The following is an 18606-nucleotide window of genomic DNA, read 5'->3' as shown; positions in this document are numbered from 1 at the left end:
TGGGACGGACGTTTGGCTTTTGGTTGCTCTTAGAAATAGACCTTTGTGGAAAGACCCCCTGTGCACAATAAAATAATTGCTTGTGTATTAGTTTTGAAGGAGAGAATATTTTTGGCTTTCCTTTCATTTAAAAGGGCAGGGCACCCTTGGAGACAACGGTGAGAGTTGTGTGTTTGCCTCTGGAAACATGAGATAAAGCAAACACAATGATTCGCTGTCACAGGGATTCCCCCAGTGCTGTGTGTGTTTTAATTAGCACAATAAAAATACTTACGTGTTGATGTGCAATATGCTGTAAGAATCATAATTATTGTTATTTTTGAGGGTTAATTCTCAGGTGAAAGATAAATGGTTCATGGTTAACACTGTTCATCGTGTGTAATTTTATAAAAAAATAGGGAGATATACTAGAATATTGGATTGTATATAGTGATCTTCTTGGTATGTTATTGGGTAATGCCATTTTTGTAATATGACTTTGCAGAATTATCACTTTAGTATCTAGAAAAATTGTACAATATATTTTTTAAATGTATACTTATAATTCTTCATAGACATAATACTTTAATAATCCACATAATGTTTCAATTCAATGCATTATCATTTCCCTAAACAGGGGATTTGAAACAGTCCTTTGGCTAAACCCAAATATGCAGAAGAAGATGAGGTCAGAGTTGAAACAGAAAGGGGGTAACTCTGTTTGATACGTTTGGCGCCAGATTGCCTAGTGGGCCAGTGGTGGGAGCCATTATTGACAGATGGTGAAAGGCTGATTTGAGTTTTATTCTGAGGAGTTGAGATCACTCACGCTGCAATAGCTGACGGGTTAATGGCTGCTCTAAGTGCTGCCCATCCTGGCTGTGATGCATCCTAATAAATAAATAATGTGTAATGGAGATCCATTGTACTTAATCACTGGTCTCTAAAGGGAGCCCATGAATCGAGAGGCAGGAAAGGGACCTGGTCAGAGGGGGAGGGCAGGGCCTTGTTAACAACACATCGATTTCTTGTATCAGACAGTTTATTCATACATGTGTTTACTGTGAAAAGATTCATCAGTGGCTCCCTACTGCACTGTGTCATTGCGTTGAATCAAATGTGTGCACTGTTGTTTTTTAACAGGAGGGATGTTTGACACGGGTTCCTTTTTTTTCTCCCACACGCCCTTGGCACCAGAAGAGATGTACAGTTGTGAGAGCATCGATGTAGCTTATGTTTTGGGGTTTTGTGCTAATGATTGTATGCATTTTAATATGACATAACTATAAATATAATAACAATAACAAATACCTTTCTGTAATATATGGAAATGACCTTAGCTTTAGCTTTTTGTTATAACTAGAATAGCTGTAAACTGGTATCCACAAACTCCCTTGGCTAGGCACCTAAATGGTTAAAGATTGACCAGTCTTTCTTTGACAGCCTGAAGCCCCTGGTTTATTGCCAGATTAAGCTTAACACAAAACACTGACAGGCCCTTATTGTGTTCCTTGGTGAAAGTGTGATTGAAGAGGGGGTTGGATTATGTAACCAGCTACTCTCAGTGCTCCTGCTCTTACTTTTTTTTACACGACTTAAGAGATTTGCAGCTTTCTTGTTCATGAAACAAAAAAGTTACTTTTCCAATTGGCCGGGTTACAGAGGATGATTCCTGTGAGCAGATGGCTTTTTGTCACGTCTCACCGATTTCCGTTCCATTCCCAGGCACTGAGATGCTTCAGACATTAGCTTCTGAACATTTTGGTGGAGATCCACTAAAGGAAACAAATCTTTACCTTTTCCACTGTACCCAGTGTAGGGAAACATTGCACCTGCAGCCCTGACAGAAAGGGTTTAAAGGCATTCATTTGAGTCTGGAATCTTCAAAGGATTCATGATTTCTCTCACAATTGAAGTACGATTGTCTGTAGAAACACATATGCATATGCAATTGACTTCAGCACAGGTTGCTCTGTCCAGATCTTTGGCACCAACACAATCTGACTCTTCATTTTGTTCCCAGTCGTGTGAGTGGGAACATTATAATTTCTTGGGTCCAATTCAGAACAGACAGGTCCTTCTTTTGAGTTAAATGGCAGGAATGGAATATCTGCCACATCCGTTCCCCATGTCACAGCACTGTTTTGACTAATTTGGTACATATTCTTTGCATTACTTGAATCACAGGTTAAACCCTAACTTTAAATCCTCATTGTGCGTTTAAATAATGCACATGAACATATATTTTCAGAGGAGAGAATGCTATCTTCATAAATATCAATGTGAAGAATTCCATGCTAAAAATATCAAGAAATTCTCAAAATGAATTGACATTGACCTTTAAATTCAAGTACTAAGTTGTATTGGTACAATCAAGAAGTCTATTCCAGATTAGTCACAGTTTAAGTGTGCACTTATTCACAGGTAATGAGAATGTCCTGTTCAGTATAATTGCGGACAATTAAGCTACCTGATGATAAGAGAATACCTGAACGATAAGGCAAGGTTGAGGAGAATCTTGCAGTTTTATATAGATTTAAGATAATGTGAAACATATTGGACATTTTCTGCAGAGCATTTATGGAATAACCTTCAGGAGAAACGTAGTGGGAAAAGCAATGAAGTTAATACTTAGTGTTTGGATGGAGAACCCTGTGAATTTAATTCCTGCCTCTGTCAGTCATTCATAAGCTTTAGTTTTCAGAGAAAGCCCAACATATTTCTGCCTGCCACAGGTATCAAACCCAATATGAAGTTCATCCTCACTGATTCCATGAGCAGTAAATTACTACAACCCAGTCTGACCGTATTCTGTTGAATTTCATATTACATTTAATTTCTTTGCAATATCTTTAATGTCTTTATGAGGGTATGGATTTCTGCTACAGTGTATGATTAAATATATCTTGAAATATCACACCAACAACAGTAACACTGTTTTTTCATAGAGAAATAGCACAATAACCTAGGAGTAATTAACTCATCTATGTGTGTCTATATTTAGGATTAAGGGTATAATAATAATGATTTTTCAGTTGTTTTGAAAGTCTTGAATAAAGAGTTCACCTTAACAATTAATAGCTTTGCATATGAAACAATAAGCTTTTTTTAAAGTTTCTCTTTAATGACAGATATGAGTGAGAATAAACTCAACATATATGTTTAACATAATTAATGTAGGTATTTGATATGGCTTTAATATATCAGTCTGACATCTAATACAGAACCCAGCCTTTTCCAAACTATTTAAGTTATCATTCAAAGCACCTGAACCATTTGAAACCAAGTCAAATACTTATTTAAAACCAACAAAATCAGGAATTGTGTTTTTTTTACAAATACCTTTTTAAAATACTTACAAACACCAATGTAATGCAATGATTACAGAATGAACCAGAATATAGATGCACCTGATAAACGTTATTAATGAATAATTTATTATTATTATTTTCTGCTGAGTTTTGGTCAGAGGTCTGTTAATATAGGCTATATCTGTCTGCAATGAAGACATGTGAAAGAGACTGTTTTGTCTGAAATAGTAATTACAGATCAGATGGAGACTCCCACTCAAAGGAAATTGTAACACTAACAAACCCATACTTTGAGTAAATCCAGATAGTGAATGTTTCAAAGGGGAATTGGAAAGCAGAAACTATACTGAGACAAAGCCTCCTGGACTAACCTTGGGTACTATATCTAACATGAACGGACATCTGGAAATATGGATAATATCACCGGAGGTTAGATACAGTATATACAGAGTTTCCTTTAAACATTTAAACATTTGTTAATATGTAAAAGTAGAGGTGATGTTATCAAGCCAACCAATTTAATGAGCTGATTATAAAACATTATGTTTGAATCACCACCACTGACTTACAGAAACAGATACATTCCAGTCGTATCTCCTGCACTTTTAGTTTTTATCAATCATGACTCATATTTCTGCATTTGGAAATTGTTCTGTTTTGCGCAGCTCACATGGAGAGATCCCACAGTGAATGTGGATAACCCAATCCTAATGGTAATATAAATTAGTAGCAATTGTTAGATGTTCGCTAGAGGCAAGTGGATCTGGAAGCACGGTTGGCAGTTTAAGCAAACCTGCTTCATTCATGCAAGCTGGCAGTAAATAAACATTTATCTCCCATATTCACTGGGGAATGCTTGAAGAGCTGACTATTCCCAAAATATTTGCTCCATGTAATGTGCTAATAGATTTCTCTCAAAATGGAATCAGTTCAATGCAAAGCTCTTCCTCCCAGGGTAGTAGGGGGTGTTACCCAATACTCAATGACACCATCTCAGATGATGAGATCATCAGTCCTGGCCAATTCACTTATTTTGGTCCAGACAGACCTTAATATAGCGGATCTGAGCACAGTTTCCTCATTGATGAGTCAGAGCAGGCAGTGAGCTCATTGCTTGTATCCTGAGCCAACTCTTCCTGTCAATGATCATATGAATGATATGATTGAAGAGTTTATTATGTATTGATGTTTCTATTACCAGAATACCGAAAACAATCTTTATCTTTATTATAAGTTATAAAATTTACCTGAATCTCCATGCAAAATAGATTGGATTTTTACAACTGCACACATATGAATATTGAACTTGACTTGATATATGTAAACATTTCATTAATTTGTCATATAAAATATAAATATAAACATGAGAAATATGTGAGTTTTGGATTAGAAAATACCACTGTATAGTAATATTGAAAAATTAACATTAATGTGCACTGTTCTAGTGTCGGTGGAGTTACTGTGGCTTACAGTAGCGCAGGTTTGGTAGCCTTGAAAGCCACACAATTGGATTTTCCCAAGTTGCTCCATTGAAAACCACAGCCCCAGTGTTTCTGTTGCAGATTGAGCGCAGTCAGTCTTGAGGAAGGAGGTGAAGTAAGAGATAAAGTATTTACACGGGACAGAATGATGATAAATGCAGCCATTAATTAGTTCAACACAGACTCCAGGGGGGACGGGGGTAACCCGAGCCCAGGCTCTGACAACACGGGCAGCGTTCCCGTTCAGTCCCGCCACCTGTCCGACCTGAGTGCTCTCCATCTGCTCGGTCCCTCCACTCTCCCTGTCTGATGGGTTCTGCAGAGATGTATTGATCTTTGTGCATTTGGGGTACCGGCGCCCCTGGGAATAATGCAATCTAGGCTTAGCACAGTGTGTTTTTAGAGATTACTCCCCATCAATAATGAAACAAAGGATAGTTGTTGCTTGTGTGTGTGTGTGTGTGTGCCAAGGGTTCTGAGCAAAATTATAAAACAATTAGATATACAATTCTCAATGACTGTTGAGAATGTCATAAAAGTTTAAAACTGATTTGGCTCCTGAATGTCATGATGGCAGTTTTGCCGTGATGGTAACTTCTGCTCTGAAGGACTTAAGAGCAAATTGTAATGTTTAAACTAGTATTTGATCATCGGACATTTCCGTTTGAAGTTTCAAAAGATATTTTTGCTCTTTGATTCTGCAAGCTAGCCCTAGGCAATAGCCTGTAGGAGAAATAGCACTAACATGTCAAACAGAGTGTGAGCTTAGTGGAATATTGCATGTGCTAAGTTAGGCTTTTGTGAGCATGCCTTCAGAGGTGAGGGAATATTTTTATCTTTGCTTACACCTAAAAAAAAAGTCAGTACAATTATTATTATTAGTAGTAGTAGTAGTAGTAGTAACAAATAGGTAACATAAATTGACAATAAACAAAATGGGCTTCATCCCAATAATTACACATTCGATTTAAGCTTTTGTGCCGACAGTTGCCTGAAGCTTCCCTTCATTTGTTTTTGAGTCTGCACAGCCCTGTGGGTATCCTCTGCTGATGTTTACCATAAATTGTAACACGAGGAGTGACTGCGCATCAGGCCCGTACTTCTAGTTTATTCTTAACCTGCTGCAATTAAATGTTTTGCTGGCTTCCTTTTTGGTCAGATCGACAGCAGTGTGGACTGATTCACATTTCTCCCCCTGTCAGATTGGGCGCAGAGTTGGGCTTTGGATAGTGGATGTGCATGAGAATAGCGAGTAATGAATGGGGCCTAGTGGTGCAATCCTTTCAGACCTAGATCTGGTTTCTATGGCAATACAATTTTCAAAGCTGTATGAGTAAGGGGCGCATAATAGAACATGTAAAACTGTCATAGGTTGTTAGAGACGTTTTTTTTCTTTTTCATTAATGGGGGCAAGAATGCATCTGGGACGTGTGAATGCCGTTTGAAAAAAAAAAGAATATGCTTCTGTATGAGGTCACTTTTACTGACTTGCACCAAATGTTACTGGGTCCTCCCACCTGCGGTCAGTTGTTGATTTTAACCCACCTCCCCACACAGTGTTTGTCTTCCCTTACAACTGGCATTCAATTTCATGATTCTCATGTTCGGCTGCATACAAAGTTATCCAAACCTCTGAATCGTACATGTGTTTAGAATCGTTTAGTCTCGAGCAAGCAAACCGCAGAATTCAGACATTCAGGAAAGTTTCACGAGAAACAATTATCAATACCGAGTGCTTCTACTCTTCTTGGGGAGTATTAATCTAATTTTTATATTAGCATATCACTAATCACTACTAAATATCTTCCTTGTTCATTGTGGTCTATGAGTATATACATTAAACAGAATTACCCTTGGGCAGGTTCAGCTGTTTTGAATCCCTTAACTGAACCATGAAAAATAGTTTCTTGTTCTGTCAAGTGTAGTGATTGTTCAGTGCCCTTCCTGTCAATGGATTAAAATGGGGAAAAAATGAGTTAAGGCAATTAATAAGATGAACATTTTTTCCCGCTAAGCTATTGAATTGTGAATTCATGAGAATTGCACACCTATTTCTCAGGTTTTTTTTTCAGATCTCAGAGATGACAAAAGACTACTATGCTTTGATCCAGATCGAAAAGTGCATCTTTAGTTCCCATTGCCTTTTATGTCTTATGGAGGGTTTAGGCTGTATGACAACGGTTAAAATCTGCTGGAGAGGTCACAGGATTTAACTTATAAAACTGGGTGTTAGAAATGCTTTCTTGGCATTATTTGCATAAATTAGTCCCTCTGTGCAGTTTTCAATCCATTCACGGGTCTCTCTTTAAGAAGGATATAGGCTTTTTGTGGTTTGCTTTTCTGCTTTATTCCCTTTGCTTATCAGCAATCTGTTTTAAAGGGAAGTTAATGAAATCTACAAGACTCTCAAGGGATAAAATGGTCATCATGTTTCACTCTCCCTATCACTCTACAAACAAAGAAATACATGAACGTGTGCATTTGAAATGTCTTAACAGAGCAACGTTATTCTGGACGGAACCAGGGTGACAAAAAAACTAAACAAGCAAAACAAACAAAACCAAAGAATAAATACGGGAGTTTGCCAATGCTTGGTAAGAACATTGCATACACACCCATGTCACTCTTAGAACTATATTTTAAGGAATGAGTGGAGAGTTTCACAATCCTGAATCGCATACTAATTTGCATTTTAAGCACAGATGGACTGCATGACATCAGATGAGCACCCAGCTAAGGACCATGTGATTCAATCCACCAAGGGCTCTAATATTTTTGTATAGGCTAAATACTGTCTTTCAGTTTTTTAATGCCATTGTTCTCAAGATATCAGCTCATTAAAACTTAATTAACATCAAAGCCATCTCTGCAAACTCTCCCCGGCCTCCGAGTAAGCTGCAGCTACATGCAGAGCAGAGTTTTCCCATTTGAGTAGCAATTAATAACCCTATTTAGAGCTTTCAGGACCTTATTGCTTGCATTTTCATAACACATTGATAATTCAAGTTAATACCACTTCATATCTCATTGGGGTTGCATGATTTTCTGAGGAATGGGAAAATGGTGAATATCCAGAAAAATGATGAGCCTATGAAACAGTGTATTATTAAATGTCCTGAGTAAATCTCTCTCTCTCTCCCTCTCTCTCTCTCTATATATATATACTATGTGTGTATGTATGCTTGCTGATTGAGCTGCTTTCGAAACAGAAAGAAACTTGTTGCTAGGTGACAGAAACTTGAGGGCCTTCCGAGCCGTGTGAACTGTACTCACAGCTGATCAACATCATCAGCACTGTCAAATAAGCGGCAGGAAAATTCATTAAAGAAGAAGAATTGAACTCCTGGGTCATCTGGGCTCCTTAGCAGCAGTCACAGATGGGAAATCACATACCTGTGAAGAACTAACTAGGGGATTGAGGTTGAGGGTTGAGCAACTTGCTAATGCCACAGGAATTTCTCTCTGTCAGAATGAGTGACTGGTTGATCTTTGTGTTATTTTATTTGCCTGTACAGTGTATACAGTGAAGCTAAAAGACGTCAGAGATTTATGTGTTGGAAATAAAATGCTGTTTGTCTAAAGCTCCTTTTTAACTTTTTAACAAGTGGCAGAACTCCTATAGCTGAAACACAGCTGCATGCCCTTCCAGCGCGTGCATCATTTCCCATTGCTTTCTCTGAGACAGGTAGTGTGAACAATGTTCTGCACAAATGGAAGAAAAGGAAACAAAGTAAAGCCAGTATTCCTTTCAGATAGTAAAAGGTCTGGAGACACCACAAGCCAGACTGAAAAACTCCTTTTCCCCGGGTTCATGGCTATGGAAGATAAAGGATTCTATTCATATATTCACTTGGTGTATTTGCAATTCTATAACATTGATTTTCTTTTCTTCAGCAATCCTTTCATTCTCACAAGTGCTCTGGAAAACAAAATATTTCCCCGTCACCACATTTTTACTTTAAAAAATATATTAAAAAACATTCTCAGAATATATAATGCTGCACATTATGCCTAATTATGCTGTTTTCAGCATTCTTTAAGCTAACTGCCCTCTTAAACTCCAGACAGAAATAATGATAGCAAATGTAGAGCATTTTTATTGGTCTCTCATAAATTCTCTAGACCATCAGACCCTCAGTCTCCTTTCTTAATAATGAAACATCTGCTTGGGCATGTCTGAATGAACCTTTACAAATAGTCAGCTTTCACCGCTTGGTCTTAAGTCATTCACACACACACACACGCACATGCACACGCACACACACACGCGCACACACACTCACACAGAAATGGTTACAGATAACATACAAGATGCGAAAGATGCCACTGTTTCTGATCTGCGCTTCTGAGCTGTCTGTTTTCACCTTACAGGGAAGTTTAAACTGCTGGACCAAGACCGGGATATGAGGGAGCCTGTGCAGTACTTCAGCAGCGTGGAGGAAATAGCGAGTGTGTTTCCTGACAGAGTGTTTGTGATGGAGGCCATTACTTTTAGTGTAAAGGTCAGTGGTGGTAAGAACAGAACTTTATTGCTGGGGGAGCATGTTGAAAGAAACAAAAGACATCTGATCTTGTACACATATTTACCCTCTTAGCATGTTCCTTTTATTAGGATGTATTGACTGAGGTTGACAAAAAGGCCTCAATGATCTGGACTGTGTGACTGGTGGGGATGCACTTCACTGTCTTTCCAGTTTTTGTCAGTTTTCTCAAATCTTACATGAAACGCCCACAGAATGAAATATCTTGGCACAATGGGCGACCTTGGGAAGAGCAAAGAGCTTCATGGGATGATCACTGTGCAATTTCAAAGGGGAAAATTATTTGGTGCTTGGGATCTTTCTGCCAGCTTAAGCTTATTAGCATTGTGGTTTATTAAGAGCATACTTTCGTCCCGTCACCCTGCATTTCACACTCACGGCCTGCTGTCCAGTAGGACCAGCGCAGTTCCCTCACAAGGGCTAGGTCTTGTTCTGTCCCACAGACACATTTAGCTTGACTCATCCATTAACTCCGAAGTGTATTCCCTTTAAAAATACACGTGCACTCCCTTAACCATACAATCATGTTGAACTTGAGAGTATCATGTGCAAATAAAGTTAACTTGAACTTTGTTACCTGGGTGTAGCCATTGCAGTCTGACACACTCAGTGTTGGTTTGAAGGTGAATATGAATCAAATGATCCACCATTTCAAAAAGAGTTAGTTCTATCACTGTGTATTAGCTGGCAAAGTACCTTATAAGCAAGTCCTGACTGTGCTGTGCGGTTATATTTAAGTGCATTACAGTTTGAGCTATAAGACCCTGTCGATTTGGGGATAGGGAGTTGTTCTAATAAGCTTTCTGTCGATAGTTCCTAAAGTTGTACAAAAGATTGAGCAAGAGTGTTTGTACTGATCAAGTGAGCTTTGGTTGTATGTATGTGGGAGAAACATTCTGGGCTCTCTTATAGTTGACTTAAGTTGACTATTTTTGTGGTGTCAGTTCAGTGTGCACTCTGTTCATGGAGCCTGAATCTTTTGTTTAACCAGACAGTGCATCACCCCTTAAATCAGAACATTTCTGTTGAGACTTTTGCATGACTGAACCTTATTACAATGCACACTGTGTTCAACGCCTGAGCGACAGTGTCACCACTAATTGCACATCTTGAGGAAAAGACTTTGTGATTTATGTACGGGTTTCAGATTTAGGAGACATTGGAGATGTTCATAAAGGCACAAGAGTAGGTGTTTAAGTACATCTTAGGAGTTAGAAACTAAAATAAAGATCCAGGAATAAAGTTGCACTTTCCAAGCTATATTGGCATTCCTTTGTGGGTCTGTTCCTTGGAGAAAGTGTAGAGAAGCAATGTCGGCTGCTGTGTATCTGTCTACATACTTCAGATAACTATGTACTGTACTTCCTTTTGTGTGTTTTACAAATATTTGCCCTTTCTGAATAGCTGGGACCTCGAAAAGCAAAGTGAAAGGCGTCTGTATTACTTTCTGAATAAACAGAGAATGAATCATGTTTTCTGTCAGGGCAGTTTATTGTAGTTTATTTTAATGTTTTATGGTCCGAGTATGGTGTCTGGCATTATATTTCATTTCAGTTTGATCGTTTCATGTGTTGTTTTATGAGGTGTTTTAATAGTTGTCCGTTTTGTTTTTTGCATTGCGATTTTTCTTACACTATACTTATGTTAGCAGATTGAGTTTTGAGATTGAGTTTGAGCACTTTCTGTGTCCTAAGACGTGGAAGCAGCAGAGGTAGTTTTATAGTTTGATCCCAAGTACACTAAAGAGCCTCTTAACACACAGGGTTTCTGCCTTTACCATTCAAAATTACAGCACCTTCAGTAAAAGATTGATCTTTAATCAATTGCTGGCTTAGACATTCTTATATCAGCACCTTGCCAAATGAGTATGAAAGTATGAACATATATAATGCCATTGTATCTCCTCTAATGTTAAATGTACGGGTTAAATTATATCTTTATTTCTTGTGAAGTACACACAACAAACTCCTTTGCAGGTTATTTTATTCATAACCATTTTGTTTACCCAATAATAGAGTTCATGAGATGAGCCAAGTTTTGTTGTTATGCAGCTTTGGCTCATCCAATAGTGAAACGTCCAACTGACTTTCTTTAAGCTTTGTATATACTTAAAACTGGAGTGCAGTCAGCTGTGAATTCCCTGTGTTTGTATCGTGCCTCACTCTGTGTGGGTTGTCATTGCAGGTTGTCTCAGGGGAGTTCAGTGAGGACAGTGAAGCGTACAATTTCACCCTGCATGCTGGTGACGAGCTCACGCTGATGGGCCAGGCTGAGATCCTGTGTGCCAAGACTGTGAAGGAGAAATCCCGCTTCAACACTATCCTGCGCAAGCTGGGCAAGACCAACACGCTGAGCAAGCAAGTCAAAGGGAAGATGCCCTGCCTGATCTGTATGAACCACCGCACCAACGAGAGCCTCAGCCTCCCCTTTCAGTGCAAGGGCAAGTTCAGCACCCGCAGTCCTCTGGAGATCCAGATGCAGGATGGTGAGCACACGATCCGCAGCATCATCGAGAAGGTCCGCTTGCCAGTCAACGTTATGGTACCAACCCGGCCTCCCAGGAACCCCTATGATCTCCATATTATCAGAGAAGGTCACCGCTATAAGTTGGTCAGCATAATTTCCAAGACAGTGGTCCTGTGCTGTATCCTAAGGAAAGAGGAAGTGGCACCTTTTCACTTCCTGCTGCTGACTGATATGCCCCGCTTCCTGCTCCCCGAGGGACTTCTGCGGGGGGACCCTGTCTTTGAGAAGGTGACTCATGAAAGCTCTCTCTACTGTCAAGAGCACTTCAACCCTGATGACTATTCGAAGGCGGTGAGGGAAGTGAAAACGGACTTCTCGGAGGAGTGCACGAGCCCCCGGCGGATTAGGGTTTGTCTGCAGGGCTTTACCTCCAACTCACTGAACTATGCACGTGAGGAGCTCACCCAGTCCTTCCAGCGACTGTCCCTATGCGTTTACAGCGGCACATTGATGCACACCAATGGGGACATCCATTCTCAGAGCTGTAGGGACTCTCTGGGGGAGCAGCAGATCATGCCGCACGAGCTCCTGACTCCCAACGAGGGCGGGGAAAGTGAGCGAGAGTATATGACACCTGACTGGACGGAAAATGAATTCCGAACTGTTGATCAACAGGAGATTCCCTATGAGGAATTATGGACCAATCAAAACCCTGGGAATTACACCGAAGCCAGTGCGAATCAGCCCGGGTCAGAGTGCGGAGGGAAGGGGGAACAGAATCTGATTTCCTTTCATTCATCTACGTCATCTTTAGAGGGGACAATGACACCAGCCCACATTGCGGTGGTGCAAATGGAAGAAGACAAAGTGCCAACTCCACCTCCTGTACCTCCCAAATCAGAAGCTGTGAGTACCTTCGCTGTGCCTATCCCTGATCCTGTGACATTTTGTATTTGTTCTGAATTACAGGCCACATTTTGCTTCAATGTTTTATTGGCTTATTTTTATTTGAAATCCGTAACTATGAGAACGTATCGACATAAAGGGTCCAGAACCAGGTAACTATATCCTAAAAGCAAGACATTCACAATTGAATACTTAACAGTAGTTCATATCGTCATTGAAATAAAAGAAAAAGAAAGAATCATCTTTGTCAAAAAGATTGTATTGTGTACGACTGTGCTAATGAACAATAAGAAATCAGCAATCATATCCACAGCTGAATCACATGCCATTAGACAGTTTAAATAATATTTCTTCACTAATTAATGACGCTGCTGAACAATTGTAATTGACTGGCAGAATGATCTTCACCTTCTATATAATGTTAATTACTAGAAATAAAATAGGCTAGCTATCGTTAAGAAAAGACAAACCCCCTGATTAAACTGAGTAATTAACACGATCCTGTTTTTACATTCCAGCAGTTGATCACACTTTCTTGACTTGATTAAATCTGAGGGGAGTAAATTGGGACCAAAAGCACAAACATCCATTGAATTACAGTCATTAATGTACAGTCATTAGTACTAGATCTGGAGTGAAGGGGAACATGGGAGAATTCCCGAAATGGTCGACTTAAAGACTTGGTGTCCTCGATTTATTTAGGTGTTGTTTGGATCTTCTCGTCCTGCCCAAAGTATTGTACATGCTTACTTAATACGGTACTTGCTGACAATTGGTATGGTTGCTTTTAGTGATTGTTAGAGACATTCTTGTGTTATTGAGTCTTTCTGGCCTAATAGTTAATCTAATATCTCCATTGATTTTTCCTTTATATGTTCTTCTAAACATTAAAGTGTCAGATATCTTTGGTTTCTAAATGCAGAAATATTTGCTAATTCATATCATGTCCTTGACATGTAAAGTGTCTGCTTTTTTCACCGTCACTCAAAGGGAGTTCTGTATGCTTTTATATGACATTTCAGCCGTGTCCCATTTTTGTTTTTGTGTTATTCCTTTGGCTTGTTTATCTGAGGTCTCTGGAGTGCGTATTGATCCTCCCTGTTTGATAGAACACATTGCATGGTATAAGTTTGGAAACTGATTCAGATTAACTGTCAGAATGAAAGGCCGTTGGAAGTGTTGGAGCTATAGAATCTCCTATACTTTTCACACCACACAGCTAATGAATGACAGGTTTATCCCCACCTCCTCATTGTAGGGGAACATGTATCCTGTACCTGCCATTAAAAAAGACTTTGTTGCTACAGGCCTCATTCCTGTCAAAGTCTGCTCAGCTGCTCTCAACAATGAGCCAACTCAAAGCCAATGTGCTGCCACTGTGGGCAGTCTATATCTAGGGGTTTAAAGTGGCTTCATCCTTGTAAAGAGGTATCCTCCCCTGATACTCTGGCAGGAGGAAGTATTGTCCCCTGGGCTCTACTGCTGTTTGGAGGTGATCACTTCTGAAACATTCCCTTGCTCGCTTAAGGAAAATCCTCATCTTGGATTATTATTAAGATAGCTGTGAAAATCCATAGCTATCCAAAACAAAGAACTGCACCAAAACAGAAACAGAAAACGTTTATTGAGTTCAATGCTATAGCCAGCAAGAGAGGCACAGAAATTAGTATTGCCTGAGTATGAATCAGTAAACTTTGAATAAACACAATTGATATTAGTAATTTAATTAACCATATTTACTCAATATATTAGTGAACACCATTAGTTCAAATGACAGGTGCAAATACATTTGAGCGATACTCAAATGCTTGTACTTGTGCTTGTATAAACACAGTCCATATTACCCTTCCCTGTTTGATCGCTTTGTGATATTGTATTTAAAGAAATGTACCACTGAATTCAGTCTCCTGCACCATAGCCGTCAAGAGAGAGCAGATTCTGCAGCATCTTGGTCTAATCTGAATTATAGCCTCTGCTGACTTCCTGACAAGGTCTCCCATGCTACTCTGTAATTTGTCAGTCACAATTTAGTGAGAAACTGGCACGGGGCTACTCCCGACATTTCTCCCACAACCGTCATTTTCAAACCGTTTTTTCAAAAGGTCCTGACTGGTCTTATTTCTCTGTAATCTTTTTGTCTTTATGGATCGGTATTATACGGATCTCAGAGATATTATATATACAGATATTTAATTCACAAATATTACATTATAATGTAAATTATTTCTGCTCTAGAACATCGGTGGGTGATGTCCATTAGTATTTAGTGAGGTCAGCTGAAGATTTTATTCCACAGTCGGACAGCCCTTGTGCTGCTCCCGTGTCTGTATTTATGGACAAAATGCAACCTAGACAGTGGCTCTCGCATGTAACAATGCAGAGTCCTACTATCTGACACACTGCCCAGTCTTCTGAGCTGTAATAAATAATTCACACAGTTTAAAATGCTTTTTAATGCAGTTCCAAAAGAGCGGAAATGTGATTTCAGCATCTCTGGCGGTTCACTGCTACTCCTTATGAACGGCAGGGCACCTCCTGCACTTGCTCTCATTCAGCAGCTTTTGGAAAGGGCCATTCATTTAGCTATATAAATATTTTAAAAATCAGGAATACGCCCCAGACTAAGTAAGCTCTTAAAAGCAGGTGGAGGCCAAATTAGCTGTTGGATCAATGAATGTATTCCAGTGTCCCCAATATACATCACTGACCACACTGTTGGTATATTTAAGTTCTTTTATACAGGTTTGAGCATATTTTTGGAATATTTTGGGACTATATTAGCTATATTCCAAATGTATAGTACCCTCTGGGTAACCAGTGACTTAGGTAAATAATGAGGTTAATATGAAGTGGCATAATAATACTTTTACTGGCATGGAAGTAACCACATTTATAGACACACATACGTCATCAAAAATGTTTTATGTGGAAAAAGTCTAATTGTATTACTAGATACTAAAATACTAGTAAATACCACAGCAAGTTCAGTTAAGATACCAAATCTAAATGTATTAACATGAAAAAAAAAAAAAAAATTCTACCCTGGCATTTTAACACAATGAATGGTTTCTATCGAGATTGGTAAACAATCTTGTTGTCAACAAACTTTCATCTAACACTGACTGGAACCACTGTATTGCAGATCTGACCAAAACATTTCCTATATACGAATGAGAAAAAGCCACGTTCGGCTCAGAGATCACCTAAAACAAATGGGATATTGGTAGAATAATGATGTGATGTAACATAACTATGCTATATAAGCATTGCTCTTCCTTTATTATTTTAGCAACTCTGAGCTGCCAGTCAACACGGACAGCATGATTTCAGAATCCAATGTTAATTTTTTGGGGGGCTTTGGAATAACCAAACTAACTTGAAGATGCATACTAATCCATTGCTGTTCTTTGTGTTCACCTTTTCAATTAACTGATGGCTGGCACAATCTGCAGTGTATCTTCCCAAAAACAATACTTTTTTACAGGATGTCACAAAAAGCTGCCACAGCACATCCCTGAATATAGTTCAAGTGCAAGGCTTCAATGCAATCTTATGGCAACTTTATATACAGATATATTTACCTTTTATTACTGTTTTTCTCCCTTTTCCTTCCAATAAATAAAGTATGAGGGCTTCTTACAAAAAATATTATGATGTATAATTACCTGCCTACAATCTGTCTACATTGTAATTCAGTGTCCGCTCTCCCACCAAAAAAAGAAAATGAATAAATATACTGATAATTTAGTGTTGACCAGCCTCCCCAGACATACAAACAATTAACATTAATGGAGGGGCTTAACTGCTGGTTTTCGATGTATATATAGAGTCACCTGGCATGATATATAAACCAGATGAGGTGCACTCGGTTAATACAGAGTGCTTGGCTACTACACAGCGCACCACAGTAATGAAGGACCAGCACTATGAGTCCAGGCGGGGTGTAAGGGATTTGAAAGCATGACTGATACGCATAGATGAATAAAGTAAAACAAAGAGTGCCTTGTCAGCATGTATGTCCCAATGGAAGTGATTAATGTGATGTTCTGTCCATCCCTTGCACAGGTGAAAGAGGAGTGCCGCTTTCTGAATGCTCCCCCGGTTCCTCCAAGAGGTGGCAAAGGAGGCCCAGCCCCGAGTCCCCCAGTGCCTCCGCGATTCCCCAAGGCCCAGATCCAGGCCACCCACTCACCCAGCCCCAGTCTCTCCTACTACTCCTCTGGGCTTCACGATATGTAAGTGCTGTACTGTAGCCGCCTTTTTGATTGATTTATTCTGGGGACTTTCACAGGTTGACAGTCACAGCTTCCTCTGGGAGTAATGTTGCAGTTTTTCGGAAGACTAAAGATCCCACATCTTTTTTTTTTCTGTTTTTGGAAGAGCGAGAGTGAAAACCCAGTTGTCGTGGTAACGACCAACGTCCATCCTGCCAAACGTTTCTCCCCACGCAAATAACTGCTAAAATGGGTTTCCTCTCCCGTCTGAGCTGTTCTCATGCTCCGGCAGATGGGGGTGTGCTAGGGCAGAACAACAGCATATTCCGCCCCAGAGCAGGCCGGGGAGAGTGTTTTGGCAGCCGAATTGTTACATGATTGTAAGTTGTTTAAATATGCTGTCCCACTGTGACTCCGAATAACTCCTTTTCTCCAGCAGTGCATTATTTTAATGAACTGCATTAATGAAACTGAAATAAAAGCTGAGTGTCTTTTCCCCACGGCCACAGTAAAACAGACCAAACACAGACTGAGCACTTGGTTCCCACCTGTCTGTCTTCAGAATCTCCCAAGGACCAGTCTGAACCAACCTTGGAAACAGCAGCCTAAAGCCCATTAAGGATTTGGTGTCCCACAGGGGCTCATTACTTGTACAGGTCATGACTTAACATTGGTCCAAAGATCGTGTTCATCAACAGAACTCAACAGCCTCATACTGAATAGCGGATATGCCTTGTTGCTGGTTTTCTGTATCAGAAACAAGAGATTTGAAGAAGTCATGAGCATGTGCTTGGAGGGCAATTTTATATTATATATTTTTTCTGATGGGCGGATTACAGATGGCTGGTGAGAATAAGGGAACTCTAATGAGTCCACCACTGAATACATATCCATAAAATACGATGGAAAAAAAAATTGCTATAATTGTGATGTTGCACCTCATCATGGCAACCATGGTGTTTGAGACAAGTAAATAAGGTGTTTTTTTTTTATTTCGGCTTATATATTATGTGCAATGTAACAGTAGAATAATGCTTTCACATGTTTTTATTTTAACCCTTGGTTTACAAATATGAAATCAGTTGTTTAATGGGTCCATTGAGAAGGAGTGTTATAAGAAGGTTTTTATATCAACTATTAACAGGAACTATCCAGTTACTTCTGAACACATTTCAGAAGAGAGAGACTTAAACACCTCACAGCCCTGTGTAGTGATTGGTCTTTGGGAAGTAACAATGTTGTACTATCATGGTAGGGGACTGAAGTTCTGTGTTTACAGGCTTCCAGCAGCACTCGCACTGTGTGCTCTGCCTCTGTACGGCAGAAGAATTATAGAGAGTACTGAGGGACTGATTGCATATTTTAGAATTAAATTGTGTAATTGAATCCATTACAAATGAGGAGTAATATGCAATGATTTCCTTCTTTCCTTGTCTTCACAGTTGTCAGCTATGCTGCTGCAGTTTTTTGGTGAAATATTCCCTGAATAAATAAGCAATGGTCAGCTGACTGCAGAGATTTGAAATGTGTTGTTTAACACCAGGGCAAAATACAGCAGGCATTTCAGCAGTGCTATCCAATGCCAAACAAAAATGTCTCTGCAGATTTTATTGTACAGCCTTTATTGTATTGATAAGTTATTAAATTTACCTTCTAAAATATCTCAAAGAAGTTCCCATGTAGCCCTGCCGGCAACACCTTTTCATTC

General features: G+C 39.4%; 1 protein-coding gene across 1 annotated transcript in view; it reads left to right on the top strand.

Annotated features, from left to right (window-relative positions):
* gareml (GRB2 associated, regulator of MAPK1-like) overlaps positions 1 to 18606 on the top strand; it is a 38559-nt gene that overhangs the window by 14525 nt on the left and 5428 nt on the right. Inside the window, exons 3-5 of the mRNA XM_066706760.1 lie at positions 9143 to 9273; positions 11497 to 12684; positions 16750 to 16919. Of these exons, the coding sequence (XP_066562857.1) occupies positions 9143 to 9273; positions 11497 to 12684; positions 16750 to 16919 (1489 nt within the window). The remainder of the gene's footprint in view (positions 1 to 9142; positions 9274 to 11496; positions 12685 to 16749; positions 16920 to 18606) is intronic.

Source organism: Amia ocellicauda, chromosome 1 (genome assembly GCF_036373705.1).
Source record: "Amia ocellicauda isolate fAmiCal2 chromosome 1, fAmiCal2.hap1, whole genome shotgun sequence".
In the NCBI taxonomy this organism is placed as follows: Eukaryota; Metazoa; Chordata; class Actinopteri; order Amiiformes; family Amiidae; genus Amia; species Amia ocellicauda.
The sequence above is the reverse complement of the archived record's forward strand: the minus strand, read 5'-3'. Positions and strand labels throughout refer to the sequence as shown.